This window comes from Bubalus kerabau, chromosome 5 (assembly GCF_029407905.1).
Source record: "Bubalus kerabau isolate K-KA32 ecotype Philippines breed swamp buffalo chromosome 5, PCC_UOA_SB_1v2, whole genome shotgun sequence".
Taxonomy (NCBI): Eukaryota; Metazoa; Chordata; class Mammalia; order Artiodactyla; family Bovidae; genus Bubalus; species Bubalus kerabau.
Genome location: NC_073628.1, coordinates 44,862,813 through 44,879,487, shown reverse-complemented (window position 1 = coordinate 44,879,487; position 16,675 = coordinate 44,862,813). Strand labels below are relative to the sequence as shown.

General features: G+C 41.2%; 1 protein-coding gene across 1 annotated transcript in view; it reads left to right on the top strand.

Annotated features, from left to right (window-relative positions):
- The window catches only part of RAB38 (RAB38, member RAS oncogene family), a 66,703-nt gene that overhangs the window by 12,157 nt on the left and 37,871 nt on the right, over positions 1-16,675 (top strand). Inside the window, exon 2 of the mRNA XM_055581571.1 lies at positions 13,648-13,928. Within this exon, the coding sequence (XP_055437546.1) occupies positions 13,648-13,928 (281 nt within the window). The remainder of the gene's footprint in view (positions 1-13,647; positions 13,929-16,675) is intronic.

The window sequence follows — 16,675 nt, the reverse complement described above, 5'->3', positions numbered from 1 at the left end:
CCATTATGTTTTCTAGTCTGTGTTATCCTGATTCATTATTTAATCTTTTTTCCTCATCAGCCTTGTGTAAATGTTCTCTCTCGGGAAGGACAATGGACAGCTTCGCTACTTGTATACCACCTCAGCCTATTGGAGATCAAGAAATTATCTACTGTGTGAGGGATTCAAACACATTTCAACCTAATTTGTAGGGTGAAGTTTGACAGCAAATGATTTAAATTACTTGTTGACAGAACTGTTTCCCCTGTAATATAATGTGTTATTAATACCACCCTTTATTGGGTGTTAGGCATGGTGCTGTACATTTTTTATGCATCATTTTATTTACTGCTCAACAGGAACTGATCTTATAGGTTCTGTTACTAACCTCATCATAGAGGTCTACGCTTACAAGGGCTAAAAAACAGATAAACACACAAAACTCTTCAAAAGGTGCATAGAAGGTAGGAGATAGTGCTGGGATATGAACTGAGATTTGCCCGGTTACAAAGCAGTAGCTATTTTCTAACTGCTCCATCTACTATTGCCTGTGGGTAATAGGTAATATGACAGTGTGATAGTTTTCACATATCAAGGATTAAGTTGCATTTTGAAAATGTATCGTATGTATTTTAAAGGAATATTTATTATTATTTTTAACCCTTCTACTTTGGATAGAGCTAAGAATTGAATGAGCTGAATTCTTTGCATATATCATTGCTTACATCATGTGGTTGGTTTGACTTAATAAGAAATATCTAAATATACTATATTTAGACAGGAAAACCACAGTGCATAAGGGATATAGACTCTAGTTTGAAAATTAAAGATAAGAGTAGCCATGATGCTTGATGGTATTGGAATACAAATTAAGTCTTGATGGTGGTAGAAGGGGTGTGTGTGTGTGTCTGTGCATTTTAAACTTAATGAAAGAATCCTCTAGACTAGACTTGAGAAGCTACAACAGAGTTTCTCAAACTCCTCAGTTCACAGAACCTTTAGTATCAAAGTACAGATAATTTTTTCATGGTGTCTTTAGGCCAACAGAAGTACTTAAAAGCTCTGTTTTTTTTTTTTTTAATTAAAAAGATTTTTTAATATATATTCATCAATTTTTTATTTTTATTATTTTTTGTAATATACATTCTATTGAAGTATAGTTGACTTACAATGTTTCAGGCACACAGCAAAGTGACTCAGCTATACATATACACATATATTATTTTTGAAATTATTTTCCATTAAAGCTTATTATAAGATATTGACTATAGTTTGTTAAGTAATTAGCACCAACAACTTCATAAGTATTCTAGTCTAATAATTTAATAGTCCTTTGGGAAAATGGAGGACATAAGTGAAAATGATTTTTATTTCATTTTTAATAGCTATGATTATTTACGATAGGGACATGTATTGCTTTGGGCCATAGAACAGCATCTCAAAACTGAGTCAGAGTGGTCACCACCACCCTCATTTCCTGTTTCTTATTGATTTTCACATGATCCTGCGTTTTATCACACCAACTGCAAAAACGCCAGCTTCAAAGAGATACGAGCACATCAAAGGAAATGTAGCACAATCTAATGTTAAAATTGTGACCTGCCTCTAGCTAGTAGTTCCCGAGGTGTCTGATTGATCTTGAGTACCACTGCTTGCCTGGGTAATTTAAAATTATCCAGTTGCAACCCTGTGACTTCACTAAGGCCCCCCAGAGCACGTTGGAACACATTTTGGGAATTTTACCTATGAAGGAATCTGTGAATTATTTAAGCGTGAAACCCTTAGAGTCCAGGGTCCCTTGTGAGTTATTTATAAAAGTATCTTTAAAGAAACTGTGGTGAGGCAGTTCTGAACTGGGGACAGATTTTTTTTCAGAGTGGATTTTAAGAGTGAACAGGAGTTTAGTAGTCATGGAAAGTCAATGAATTGGATTAGAGATCTTGCTTTATTCAGTCCACTCCTCTCCCTGATGGGGATCCCTCTCTTAAATAAGAAATCATTATTCATTGTTACTTTATTGTGTAAAGAGTACTTGTGTTACCAGCTCTATTCTGTTTTGCAAGACCATTGTGAGCACAGACTAAGAGCTTCTCAGAGTACATGTACGAGGGGGAGATCGTTGTCGTTAAGTCACTATGTCCAGCTCTTTGCAACCCCATGGACTGCAGCACGCCAGGCTTGCATGTCCTTCGCTATCTCCCAGAGCTTGCTCAAACTCATGTCCATTGAGTCAGTGATGCCATCCAACCATCTCATCCTCTATCATCCCCTTCTCCTCCTGCCCTCAATCTTTCCCAGTATCAGGGTCTTTTCCAGTGAGTTGGCTCTTCCCATCAGGTGGCCAAAGTATTGGGAGTTTCAACTTCAGCCTCAGTCCTTCCGATGAATATTCAGGCTTGATTTGCTTTAAGATTGACTGGTTTGATCTCCTTGCTGTCCAAGGGACTCTCAAGAGTCTTCTTTAGCACCACAATTCTAAAGCATCAATAGGGATCAGTATTAGAAGAATTCCACAGCGGGCTTGAGGAGACTACAGTGGAACTGGGGACAGCTCTGCAGTTTGCGGCACGTAGAAAGCGGTGGTGGGCGGGGTCTGATTGGACGGGCGAGCCAGTGGGCGTTGTCAGCGCTGTCTGGTATCAGGGAGGAACGAACTGAGCCTGGGGCTAGGTAGTCAGAAAGGTAGGATTTGGTATAACCTTGAAGAATAGGTAGGATTTAGTCAGGCAGAGATCAGAGATGGTGTATGTTCCAGTGAGGATGGGAAGGCCGTGGAATGGTGAATGAAAGCAAGAGGCAGAACTCAGTGAGCCCAGCAAGGCATGGACTGCTGGATTGCACCCAGCAATCCACAGTCTGAGGATTAGCCTTTGACTTGTAGATCAAGCTGTGCAACCTTAAAAATCCCACAGGAGCCCAAGGGGTAAAGTAAATGAACTCTTTTCTCTACCTGGCAATCACTTGTTCATCTTTCCTAAGGTCTTCTCTGAAAAAATCGGTTCTCACTTCTGGACCACTCACTCTTCTGCTCCCTGTTTCCCTAGGAAATGAAGATAAAACTTCCCCTGAATCCTGGCTCCCATTTTGTTTCTCTGCAAAATTTCATGTACAGCTGGATAGTTGTATAGAAATGAGGCTGAATGTGTTGAAGAGTATTTTGAAGCAAAGAACCAATCATGGGATCCTATGTAAGCATGTATAAGAGACTTAAAATTTTAAAAAGTGGATCAATAGCAATGATTTACTTTAAAATAAAATTATATAAATGTCATTGAATTCCAAATAGTTTGTTATAATTATTTGAATAAAATGGATATAGATAACGCACATTTACGTTTAAGGCAGTGTTATCTAACAATGTGAAAGGAAGAGTATCTTAGCCACTTTGCTTGTTTGTTTTTTACTTTAACATGGAGTGCTTGGCTATGGAAGACAGTTTGGCAGTTACTTACAAAACTAAATATACGCGAACCATATAACCCAGCAATTGTGCTCCTTGGTATTTACCCAAAGGAGTTGAAAAATTATGTCCACACAAAAGCTACACACAGATGTTTATAGCAGCTGTATTCCTGTCTGCCAGAAGGTGGGAGCCACAGATGTCCTTCAATAGGTGAATGGTTGCGGTTCCCCCGGTGGCTGAGCTGCCAAGAATCTGCCTGCCAATGCAGGAGACTCAGGTTTGATTCCTGAGTCAGGAAGATCCCCTGGAGAAGGAAATGGCAACTCACTGCAGTATTCTTGCCTGAGAAATCCCATGGACAGAGAAGCCTGGTGGGCTACAGTCCACAGGGTCAGAGAAGAGTCAGATTCGACTGAACGCACACACAGTTGAATGGTTAAACCAGATAATGAAATATGATTCAGCACTAAAAAGAAGTGAGCTATGAAGCCATGAGAAGACATGGAGGGAACTGGAATGTATATTACTAAGTGAAAGAAGCCAACTTGAAAAGGCCGTACAGTATGTGATTCCAACCCCATCATATTCTGAGAAAGGCAATGCTATGGAGACAGTGAAAAGAATAGTGGTTGCTAGAGTTGGGGTAGGAAGAGGGGTGAAATAACGGAGCAAGAGGATGTTCAGGGCAATGAAAGTACGCTGGATGATACTGTAATGATGAATACATGTCCTTAAACATTTGTCCAGTGCCGTAGAATATACAGCACTAAAAATTCACCCTAAGGTAAACCATGGGCTTTGAGGGATTGTGATATGTCAGTTTAGATTCAGCAATTATAACTGTTAGTGTATCACTCTGGTGGGTGATATGGATAACAAGGGAAGCTATACATGTATCGGGGCAGAGAGTTTATGGGAAATCTCTATACATTTCATTCAATTTTGCTGTGAACCTAAAACTGTTTTCAAAAATTTAAGTCTCAATAATGATAAAAAATAAACATAAAAAAGAGCAAGTGCTTGGTACTGATCAGCTCAAATGAACTCGACGGAGTAATTCATAAAATATTGACCCCAGATTTCTGCATATTCTGAATTTTCAAGACATTCCATATTTGTATTTATCTTCCAATTTGCAACTGTTGGGAAATTGTTCAAATTGCTTTAAATCTTGTGTGGGTCACATAACATGTGAGCAGCCCAATCTCCCATTTTGGCACCTGTTTTGGGCAGCAGCAGATTTAATTAAACAAATTACAGAGTGACAACAGGGCTTTGGATGGTAAATCTGGCGGAGGTGTACAGAAATTAAAATACAAGTAAATCTCCAGTCCTGACCACCTCAGCCCTGGAACTTCAGACTCACATATCCAGCTGCCTACTCACCACATCTGCGTAACGGACATCTCAAACCTAACATGTGAAAGTCCCAGTTGACTTCCATGAAACCTGTGCCTCCCAAAGCCTGCTCCATTGCAGCTAATGGCAGCTCCATGCTTTCAGTAATTCAGGTCAAAAGCTTGGTAGTCACGTCTGGATCATCTCATAAGTTATAGTTCACCTATCTTCTCTATCTCCAAATATATCTGGAAAATGGCCAGTCTAGACCATCTTCACCACTGCCCCTTTGGTCAGCATCAATATCTCTTGCCTGGACTGTGGTTTCCCCGCTTCCAACCTTGATTCCCGTATGTCATGCCTCAATGCAGCATCCATAGGGATCCATTTACTTCTATCGGTTCTTGTTTCTCATCTGTGCACAGTCTTTCATACTTTCCAGTTTCATCCAGAATAGCAGGTAGCCTCAGGATAATGGCCTGAAACTGTCAACAGTCTGGATCCTGTGATCCGCCTGCCTCATCGCACATTCTTCTTCTCCTTGCTCAGCTCTCTCCAGCCAACAGTGTTCCCATGTTTTCCACACGCGTGGCAAACACTTCTGAGCCTCAGCATCTTTGTACTTGCCACTCCTCCTGTCTGAAGCACTCTTCTCCTAAATATCCTAATGGCTTGCTCCCTTACTTCTTTTTGATCTTTACTCAAATGATACCTTCTCACTGAGCCTTCCTTATCCATCTTGCTTTACTTTACCCTGGCCTCTTGTGGCTCAGCTGGTAAAGAATCTGCCCGAAATGTGGGAGACCTGGGTTAGATCCCTGGGTTGGGAAGATCCCCTGGAGAAGGGAAAGGCTACCCACTCCAGTATTCTGGCCTGGAGAATTCCGTGGACTGTATAGTCTACAGGGTTGCAAAGAGTCAGACACAACTGAGCAACTTTCACTAGCATACTCATTTCTCCTTTGCTGCTTTATTCATTTATTTAATATTTATTTGGCTGCATTGGGTCTTAGTTACAGAGTGAAGGCTCAGTAGTTGTGGTACATGGGCTTAGGTGACCTGCGGCATGTGGGATCTTAGTTCCCTGACCAGGGATGGAACCCATGTATGTCCTCTGCATTGCAAGGTGAATTCTTAACCACTGGACCACCAGGAAGTCCCTGCTTTTCTCCATAGCACTTTTCACCAGATAATGTAATATTATATGTATCTTACTGTTTTTGTTTACTGTGGATCTCTTTTTACTAGAATGTAAACTTCATGAGGGCTTCCCTGGTGGCTCAGTGGTAAAGAACCCACCTGTCAGGAAGGCAACAATTTTTAATGTTTTTTTTTTTCCCTTAGTTGCTGATTTTTTTTCATTGTGTGTTTCTAGTGCCTGGAAATTCACTGGCATTCAGAATTTTTTGTTAGATGGATGAAAGAAGTAAAGTGGTTGGACATAACTTAAATAAAGTGATTTCAGTGGGAGTGGAAAGAAAGTGATATTTGCCAGGGACATGACAGATGATGATTCTTAAAGACTTGGTAAGCCTGAAAGTAATCACCGGGAGGGAGTGAAGAGTCAGGGGTCATCTATTCACTCAGCAAGGAGATCTTATTGACCACCTACTAGGCACCCAGGTCAGTGTTTGTCATGGAGTTGCAGAAACTTGGCTCTGGCCAGGGGAAAGAGGTTGGCAGTTTTGTAGGGGATAATTACCCAAGGTTAATTCTAGAATAGAAGCCTAAGTGACTTGGGAAAATGGTAATTGATTGCCACTTTTCTGTCACTGGTTTGGTGGAGCAAAGAAGTGAGGAGAGATGATGAAAAAGTTCCAGAACCGCTGCCAGAGGGTCAAATGGGCTCTAGAAAAATGATGAGAACTGTGCTCTCCATCAATAGGCTGACTCTGATCCTTGTCAGGGGGTTTCCCTGAGCCTTCAAAACCTGCTTATATCACAGGAAATTCAGTGGCCATTTACTCTTCGTAGCAACTGGATATTTTTTTTTTCCTTTCTCCAGATCCTTGTTCAAAGTTCATGGTTACTTTTGGTTTTATCTACCTGCTTTTCATACCATTTCTCTCTAGAAATAAAGAGCGTACCTTGGTATGGTATACTTTTAACCCTACTGATTTTGCCATGACCCCCACAATTTATATTTGGAATAAATTGATTCCAAGGGATTATTTCTTAAGATGAGAATTACTGTGAAAGCACAACATTCCAGTCTGAAATTCACTGCAAGGATGTGCACATAACCCTGTTGTAATAATGTTAATTTTCTCCATCAATGAACATCTATTGATTCTTTACTGAAAACAAGAGGAGAATATAGAGTTAGTGTATTAGTAGGTGGCACTGGCTCATGAAAACAAGATAATGCTGTATTTTAGAGGAAGGAAGAATTTTAATTTCAGTTTATTTTTACCACAATACTTGGAGCTCTTACTATATCCAAACAGTAGAGGAATAAACTTCAGATTTACGGTGTAAAATGTGACCAGCCTGCTCTCCAGGTTTTTGCAATGCCAAGTTGGAGACAGAAGCATGAAGATGCAGCATGGTAAGTGTGAATGGAACAGGATAAAGAAAATGCTGTGGAGTCGTGAAAAAGGGAGTCAGGGTTCCGGCTGGCAGGTTCTGTGAGGTTTCAGGGCACAGAGATAGGATACACAGGATGTAATTGAAGGTGAGAGGGGACATGTGGAAGGAATTCAGACTTTGGGAACAGAGTTGCAAGAAAAAAAAGGCCAGGAAAGCCAGAGAGTAGTGAAGGATGTGTTCTGGGAAGGACAGGTCACCCGGTGTGGCTTGGCTATGGAGCACTCGGAAGGGAGGGACGGGAGAAGAGCTTGGAAGGGTAGTTGGAGACAGTCTTCCAATGTGTAGTTTCATTCGAGTGTCTTTTTTTTAAAGCGTGGAAGAATCATTGAAGGGCTACAATGGCAGAGATTAATGGTAATATTTGTATTTTGAAAGTGATTCTAATAGAAATAGAAGTTTTAAAACTTCAGCTAGAGAGGGCTTAAAAAAAAAACAACAAAAAAAGAGTTTTCTAGGCCCCACACAAAAGCAGTACAATAAGAATCTCTGAGGAGGATGCCCTGGGGACAGGTGTTCTGTAAATACTTTGGGTGATTTCTTTTGTCCCCCCAGCCCTACTGAGATATGTATTAGTCGCTCAGTTGTGTCCAACTCTTTGTGACCCTATGGACTGTAACCCTCCAGGCTCCTCTGTCCATGGAATTTTCCAGACAAGAATACCTGAGTGGGTAGTTATCGCCTTTTCCAGGGGATCTTCCCTACCTGGGGATCGAATCAAGTCCCTTGCGCTGCAGGCAGTTTCTTTACCGTCTGAGCCACCAAGGAAGCCTCTATTGAGATATAAGGTTACTCAGTTTGTGTAAGTTTAAGGTATACAACATGGTGATTTCATATATGTGTATACTGTGAAATCATTCCCACAGTGAGGTGAATAACATCTCCATCACCTCACATAGGGACTCCCAGGTGGCTCAGTGGGTGAAGAATCTGCCTGCAATGCAGGAGATGCTGGAGTTTGATTCCTGGTTCAGGAAAATCCCCGGAGGAGAGCACGGCAACCCACTCCAGTATCCTTGCCTAGAGAATCCCATGGATGGAGGAGCCGGTCAGGCTACAGTCCATAGGTCGCAAAGAGTCGGACATGACTGAAACGACGGAACACACACCTCACCTAATGCCCTTCTTGTGTTTGCTGAGAACATTTGAGACTTACTCTTTTAGCAACTTTCCATTATGTAATACAGTATTGTTGACTATAGTCACTGTGCTGTATCTGAGATCTCCAGAATTTATTCATCTTATAACTGGAAATTCATACCTTTAACCAACATCTCCCCAGTTCTCCCATCCCCTAGCCCGACAGCCACCATTTTGCTCTTTGTTTTTATGAATTTTTGGCTGTTATGGAGTTTTTAGTTTCTTCATATAAGTGAGATCAAATGGTATTTTTCTTCCTCTGACTTATTTCTCTAACATAATACTAATGTTATTGCAAAAGACAGGATTTCCTTCTTTTTTACAACTAATATTCTGTTGTATATGTATATAGTTGGTCCTCTGTATCTGCAAATTCCACATCCACAGATTATAAAGGACAGAGTGCATTTTATAAGGGACCTGAGCACCCACGGATTTTCATATGTTTAGTGGGTCCTGGAACCAATGGTCTGCGTGTACTGAGGGATGACCAACCACATTTTCTTTGTCCATTGCTCTGTCAACGGACATGAGAGTGCCTGTTCAAGGTAGTGATTTCATTTCCTTTATCTATACCCATTAGGTGATTTCTTGTGCTGCCAGAACAGCAACTGTCTGAAGACCTGTGTTAGTTATATTTATATTTATTGTAAGGGGAAATGGAGGTGATAAAAACTGAGATGCCAAGAACCTCAAGAGCTTTCAGCGGTCCAGATGAGGGCTTGAACTGGAGTAGAGAGACTGCTGATGGAGCAGAGGGGCAAAGTCAAGAGCCCCTTTTGAACTAGAAGTGTTGGTGGGATGTGGGAGACCCTTTGTGTGTGGGGATGAGAAAGGAGCTGGAAGATGACTTTAGGGACCACTCTGGTGGTGGTGTGGATGGTGTTTCTGCACAGGGAGAACAGGAGGAGTAGGAAGCAGATAACTGGATGTCTTCATATGGGGGAGGCTGATCAAAGGGGGTTGGCCAGAGGCAATAATGAACTTAATTTAGGTGTGTAATTCAGTTCCTTGTTTTACCAATGAGGTAACTGAGACTCTGAATGATGAAGTGACTAGTTTGAGGTCACACAGCTAGTTGGTTATTAGAAAATCCTCTTGTTTTTATACCTGTCTAGAAGATTCACTGCTTGGTTATGCTGAGAGCATCCAGATAGTACTAGTAAATAATTACCAAGTGAAAAATATTATTAAATATATACTATAGTGGTGTTGCTGGTGTATGTTTTTAGCTGAATCCATGACAGCAAACTGGCCATTGCAGGCCATTGGAAGAGAGAACCAGGTCTTGATTTCATGGTGTTATCATGGGGCTTTGTGCATATGTGCTGAGTCTCTTCAGTCGTGTCTCACTCTGTGTGATCCCATGGACTGTAGCTGCCAGGCTCCTCTGTCCATGGGATTCTCCAGGCGAGAATACTGGAGTGAGTTGCCATGCCTTCCTCCAGGGGATCTTCCTGACCCAGGGATCGAACGCACATCTGTTGCATCTCCTGCATTGGCAGGCAGGTTCTTTACCACTAGCACCACCCGGGAAGCCCAACATAGAGCTGGTGCTGCTGCTGCTAAGTCGCTTCAGTTGTGTCCGACTCTGTGAGACCCCGTAGACAGCAGCCCACCAGGCTCCCCCATCCCTGGGATTCTCCAGGCAAGGACACTGGAGTGGGTTGCCATTTCCTTCTCCAATGCATGAAAGTGAAAAGTCAAAATGAAGTCGCTCAGTCGTGTCCAACTCTTTGCAACCCACCAGGCTCCTCCATCCATGGGATTTTCCAGGCAAGAGTACAGGAGTGGGGTGCCATCACCTTCTCCAGAACATAAAGCTAGGAGGCATGAAAACAGCAAGCATACTTCAAGATTGGCCAGAACAACTTCATTTTACAGATGAGAAAACTGAGTCTCAGGGAGAGAAATATAGTTGTATAAGGCTGCACAGGTAACAAGGGATTAAGTTGAAGCCTCCCCCTGCCCCCACCCCACTCCCACCTGCCACCTTCTGACCCTTCCACTTAGTGATTTCTGTGGGAGGTCATCCGAACTATTACCGCAGCCATTGTACTAACCTTTGTGATTCGGCTGATTGCTTTATCATTTAATATCCCTTTAGACTGAAAACTGAATCATGAGCCGTGTCTACATGGCTATGGAGTATGTGTTTAGGTTCGACAAGAAATGGGGACCTATATGGAAAACCAACTTATTTTCAATCTGGGCCTCCAGTATGACACTTCTTGGTTTAGAAGTTCTGTAACTACAGCACAAAGCACAGAACCTGGACCATATTGTCTATACAATAAATGTGGGTCAAATGTGTGATTTGACCCCAGTGGCTTTTTTTTTTTTTTTTTGAATTATAGTCTTTGTTTAAAAAGTAAATCACCTGTGATGGATTCATCAGGTCTCTACTGGGTCCACATGTAGGCACTCACTAAGCGTCACATGGTTCTCATTCTTTTCTTAAGAAACAGCAGAGAGGGCTGTCAGCTGACGAAGGCACGATAAAATGAGTGCCGGAAAGCTCTTGGTCTGAATGTGACCTCTTGCTGGAATGCCAAAAATACAAACTTGCCAAGTCTCCTGGCCCAGTGACCTCCATATACAAAGGTCTTTTCTTTCTAGAAACAAACCTTTTTCTTCTGGTTTCTGATCTGACACACATACCCTCACAAACTCAAACACACACACACACAATCCCTACGAAGGTGTAAGTCTATGCGGTCTATGTAGTATATCTTTTTTTTTTCTCCCTGTATAGACCCTTTGCCATATATTTGAAATGTAAAATCTTTCTTCTTAAAGGCTGCCTTACTGTACTATGAAAACCCTGGACAAGCAGATTATTGAATAACCCATGACTTTGCCCTTCATCTGATTATTTCTCTGAAAGGGATCATAAGACATCCTGAAAAAGCCCAGAAGCCTTCAGAGTTCCGAATGATCACAGAGGGCCTTTTTCCCTTGTCTTCCTGAAATGTCATGGCCACCCTGATCAGTATCAAAGGAAATCACTGTATGCATAAGGATCTAAAACAACAAAAAACGGAAATAAAAGAAATTTAGAACTCATTTTGGAAAAATGAAAGTTCGTCTGTGGGCTTTGGGTCATATGAGGAGTATTATACCACTCTTTCATTGACTAGATGATTGTGGGGAATTAGTTTTTAAATGCTGTATAACACAAGTAAGGGATATTTTAGGACGGTCATGTGGCTCTGACAAAGTGCTCTTCTTTCCAGTGATATGTGCCTGAGGACACAGGCTCACACACTAGGTGAGGAAGCCTTGACCTTCATGTGTTTTCATTAAGTGCTTATGGATCAGTTCCTCTTACAATCCACAGTGCTAATGCCAGTGTGAACATGACCTACAAAAGAATTTGGTAACTTGAAGTAAAACTCACCATGACAAAACCTTGAACTCAAATGTTAAGTGTCCTTAGAAGTATGTTGACCTACAGATACATGCCAGTTTCAGCATTTTTTTAAAAAAGAAGTTGGCTTATTCAATACACACTTTGTTTTAATTTCTGAAACTTTATAAAACTCTGAACATGAAGAAGTTCCCAAATCACAATAAAATAACTCTGCCTGGTCATACACTTCTGGAGTTTGGGGTTCAGAAAACATAAACCCAGTCTTCAGTATCTCCCATCTTCAGCAATTACTTGTGGACAGAGTTAAAAGCAATAGGATTTTTTTCATATTTGTTGATCAGCTCAGATTCCTGTGATGTTCTTTCATAAACTCTGGTCTAGAACTCTGATTTCACTACCTTTGTTATATTGTCTTTTATAATTTTTAACACGCTGGAGAAAGGGAGGGAAAGCTCAAGACTAGCTACTTGCTAGGGACTGTGCTGGGTACTTTACATACATCAGTTCATTTCATCCATGTAACAGCCCTGTGAGGTACATATTATTACTTTTGCAGATGGGGAAGGCTAAACTTACTGTGTTTAAGAAACTTGTTAATATTCATTTAGAAAATTAATAATCAGAGCAAAACTGATTCTGGCTGATTGGTCTAAATAAGACCAATCCATGGTAAAGAATCCACCTGCAATGCAGGAGACCTGGGTTAGATCCCTGGGTTGGGAAGGTCCCCTGGAGAAGGGAAAGGCTACCCACTCCAGTATTCTGGCCTGGAGAATTCCATGGACTGTATAGTCCATGGGATCGCAAAGAGTTGGACACGACTGAGCAACTTCTACAACAACAACAATGTATTTATATGTCAGAAGGCTTTCCTTATCCAATAGATTGCAGACTAGTTAAGGGAATAGGTCAACTAGCTCACTGTTGTAGTCCTCGCATGTAGCTCAGAAACGGGCATCGATGGACAAACATGTGTTTTGTTCAGTTGAGTTGAATGGGACACTCCCGGTACATAAACCCAGGGGAGAGAGAGTACAAGACTATGGTTTAGTAACTGAGGGTATTCATTGTTGGTAAATGACTATGAGCTTTGGATTCAAAAAGCTCAACTTTGGATTGTAACTTCTTAAGCTTGCATCTGTATAATTTGAAGAAGTAACTTAGCCTCTCTTGGTCTCACTTTAAAATGGGAATATTAATTGTACCTTCGTGATTATGAAAATTACATTTCTGATGGTTAGCGAATGTACTATTATCCTTAATAGGAGTTGACTGCGGATGCCTTTGTAACATGCTAATCTAATTAGTACTAACTGTCCCACTAAAATGTAACTCCATGATGGGAGGTATTTTCATGTTTTAATCATTGTATTCCAAATATTTAGAACACTACTGTCCAATAGAGCATCCTATGATAATGAAAGTATTCTCTATTGGGGTGTCTAATACTGTAGCCACAACCACATGTGGTTATCGAACACTTGAAATGTGACTGTGGAACTGAATTTTAAATTTTATTTCATTTTAATTAAACCAAGGTAGACATATGTGCTAGGGGTATACTGTATTAGCACAGTCCTGGGGTGTTACATGCTCCAAGGATATTTCAATAATTACTTATTACATGAATGAATCCCCTTGGGATTCAAAAAAAAAAAAAAACCAAAACAAGAGCTTGCTGGTTGTGTATTTAGTGCATTTTTTATAGAGAAGCAATGAAACACTTTACGGAGTGATCTGCTCATTCTGGAAGCCTTGTTAGGGTCCAATATATGATTCAGTTTACAACAGAAATGAATTTTTGATTTCTGTTTCTTTTTGGTGATAGGTCAAGAAAGATTTGGAAACATGACACGGGTCTATTACCGAGAAGCTATGGGTGCATTTATTGTCTTCGATGTCACCAGGCCAGCTACATTTGAAGCAGTGACAAAGTGGAAGAATGACTTGGACTCAAAGTTAAGTCTCCCTAATGGCAAACCAGTTTCAGTGGTTTTGTTGGCCAACAAATGTGACCAGGGGAAGGATGTGCTACTGAACAATGGCCTCAAGATGGACCAGTTCTGCAAGGAACATGGTTTCGTGGGATGGTTCGAAACATCGGCAAAGGTAATGTGACGTTAAAGGATAAGCTTATTGTAGGCAGGATTCACAAAGAAAATGGCATATAATCATCATCATTATTACCATAATGATAGTATATGTTTGTTTAGCGATTTGTAGTTCTCAAACTGCTTTAATCTCTTTCTTATTTCAAGGGGATGGGTGCAACTGTGACCCACAACTTAAGGTGTTTGTGGCTAAGGCAGCAAAGCAACCTGGATGTGATCACACCGACAGTATTCAATAACTGTGTTCATGTATGGAGTGCTTATGATATGTCAGTGGGATTTTTGTGTGTTTTCTCATTTAGGCCTCCCAGTAGCCCTGGTAGGTAAGAATGATTTTAGTCAATGAAAGAAACAGGCTTCACTTTCAGTGTCAGTGCTTTACTCAAGTGTTAGTTGACTCCATCAGCACTTAGTATGTTTCACTGTGTATCAGGAACTGTGCTTTGCCCTAGAAATGAAAAGATGGCCAAAGCACAGAACGAGCACATTGGGAATGTTGGAATAGTGGGCTGAGAGAATGGGTGGCAAATACGCCTCTAAGGAACATAGTGTAGCTTGGCACTGCTCACCCTCCTGGTGGCAGCGAGTAGCAGGAAGTGTGGGCAGAGCCAGGGCCAGAAGACGCAGAATCCAGTGTGAGCTGGTGAGAGGCTGACACTCCCCTTTGTGCCCCACGCTGTTATCTAACCTATCAGGGGCACAATTTTTACTCTGCTCCCTTTGTCTCTGTGTCTCAGTATCAGAGAGAAAAATAGTTTCATCATACATTTTGAAAAAATTTAAAAAATCATAAATTAAAAGTAAATGGTTTAATATATTTTTCTGATATTTTCTATGTGCATATATATATATATATATATGTTTTACATTACTAAGATTGCATTCTGCATAGTTGTAAATCACAATTTTTCCACTTATTTATTTGTGGAATACACATATGTATACTTGTGGAGCGCAGGCACTGTGCTAATTGTTTGGGATTCATCTTTGAGTAAGATAGGCATTGTCTCTGCACTGAGGGAAATGCTGTGAACCTTTGAATGCGTGGTTTGGAAATACAGCTTGAATGGACATCATTTAAATAGGCTTAAAGAAAGAAAGAAAGTGAAGTCATTCAATTGTGTCCGACTCTTTGCGACCCCATGGACTCTAGCCCACCAGGTTCCTCCGTCCATGGGATTTTCCAGGCAGGAATACTGGAGTGGGTTGCCACTTCCTTCTCCAGGGGATCTTCCCGACCCGGGGATTGAACCCAAGTCTCCCACATGGTAGGCAGACGCTTTACCGTCTGAGCCACTAGGAAATAGGCTGAGGAGGAGCCTCTGAAGGATTTTACACCAGAGGGTAGAGTGGTCAGATTTGCCCTTGGGGACTCTGGAAAGACAGATTGACATGGTAGTGATTGTATTCTTATGAGAAAATGACAAAGCCTTGAGCTGTAGAGATTACAGACAAAAACCTGATGTGAGACTATCGCTACAGTGAAAGCTTGAGCAGGAAGACTGAACAACTGCTTGGGGTGGGAGGCGCTGGAGCGGGAGGACGGGGTGGTGATGCCCCTTATCTGACCTCTTGGTTCAGTCTTTGGGGGAGGGTCTCAGTGCCCGCCTTCTCCCAGTGCTGCCTCTCAGTTGGCCTTATGTTTAGAAAGTTTTACTTCTTGGTTCCTTGTTTTCCTTCTTGAGGCCTCAGCATGCTTGTATGTGCTTCCCCTTTTTCCTTTTAAAACCCTTTGTTTTCCTTATTATTTTTTAGGATTTTTTCCTTAGATTTGGGACACAGTACCTGTTTTCTATTTCCTGGCTCTCATTGAACCTTGTTGGTTTGTTGGTTTCAAGAATTTATTGTAAAGATAGGTCAGCCAAGTAATACTTGCTGATATGATTAAGTGATGGACATTTAAGAAACACTATCCTCCGCCCTCCGCCCCACCCCGCCACAATCCCCCACACCAAGTGGCACGTGGAATCTCGGTTCCCTGACCAGGGATCGAACCTGTGCTGCCTGCATTGGAAGCAGAGTCTTAACTGCTGGAACACCAGGAAAGTCCCAGAAATAGTACATTTTTAATTGTCTGGTTATTGGGTGTTAGTCTGGCTTTTTAAAAAATTCCAAAATGTGGGTGAATGCATCCATTTACCAATTCCTTAGCCCCATACTCAACTTCATTCCACAGATCCTTGAATATTCCTTCAAATTCCTTTCTTTCCTAAGAGTCTCCAGCCCAGAAACCTCTAGGGACAGGGGTAAGAACCAGAATTTTGGAGAACTCCTTTTCTCAATTAATGACCTTACATCTGGAGGGCAATCTATATCGAATGACTCATATTATATAAGGATATATTTAAATCCATCATTCTTTCATTCAGCAAATGTTATGGAACACCTGTTATATACCAGGCACTGGGAACAGAGAAATTTATGAAACAGGATCCTGACTTCATGTATAACAATAACAACAAAACCTAAATAAAACATATGGATATATCCAATATATATTGGACAGACAATAAGTACCAACAGAAAAATAAGAGAAAAGGAAGGAAGAGGCCTATGAATTTGTGAGGAGGGCTGAAATGTCTTGTGGGACAAGGACTTTCTTTCACTTCATGCTGACATTCGTTGCACAATGACTGCAGTGTCAAACTCTACTTAAGGGCATGATGTTAATTAACTTAAGGCCTGGCTGACCCACCATGCACTTCAATGCTGGATTTCTAATCCTCCAAATCCCAAATCCTTTAC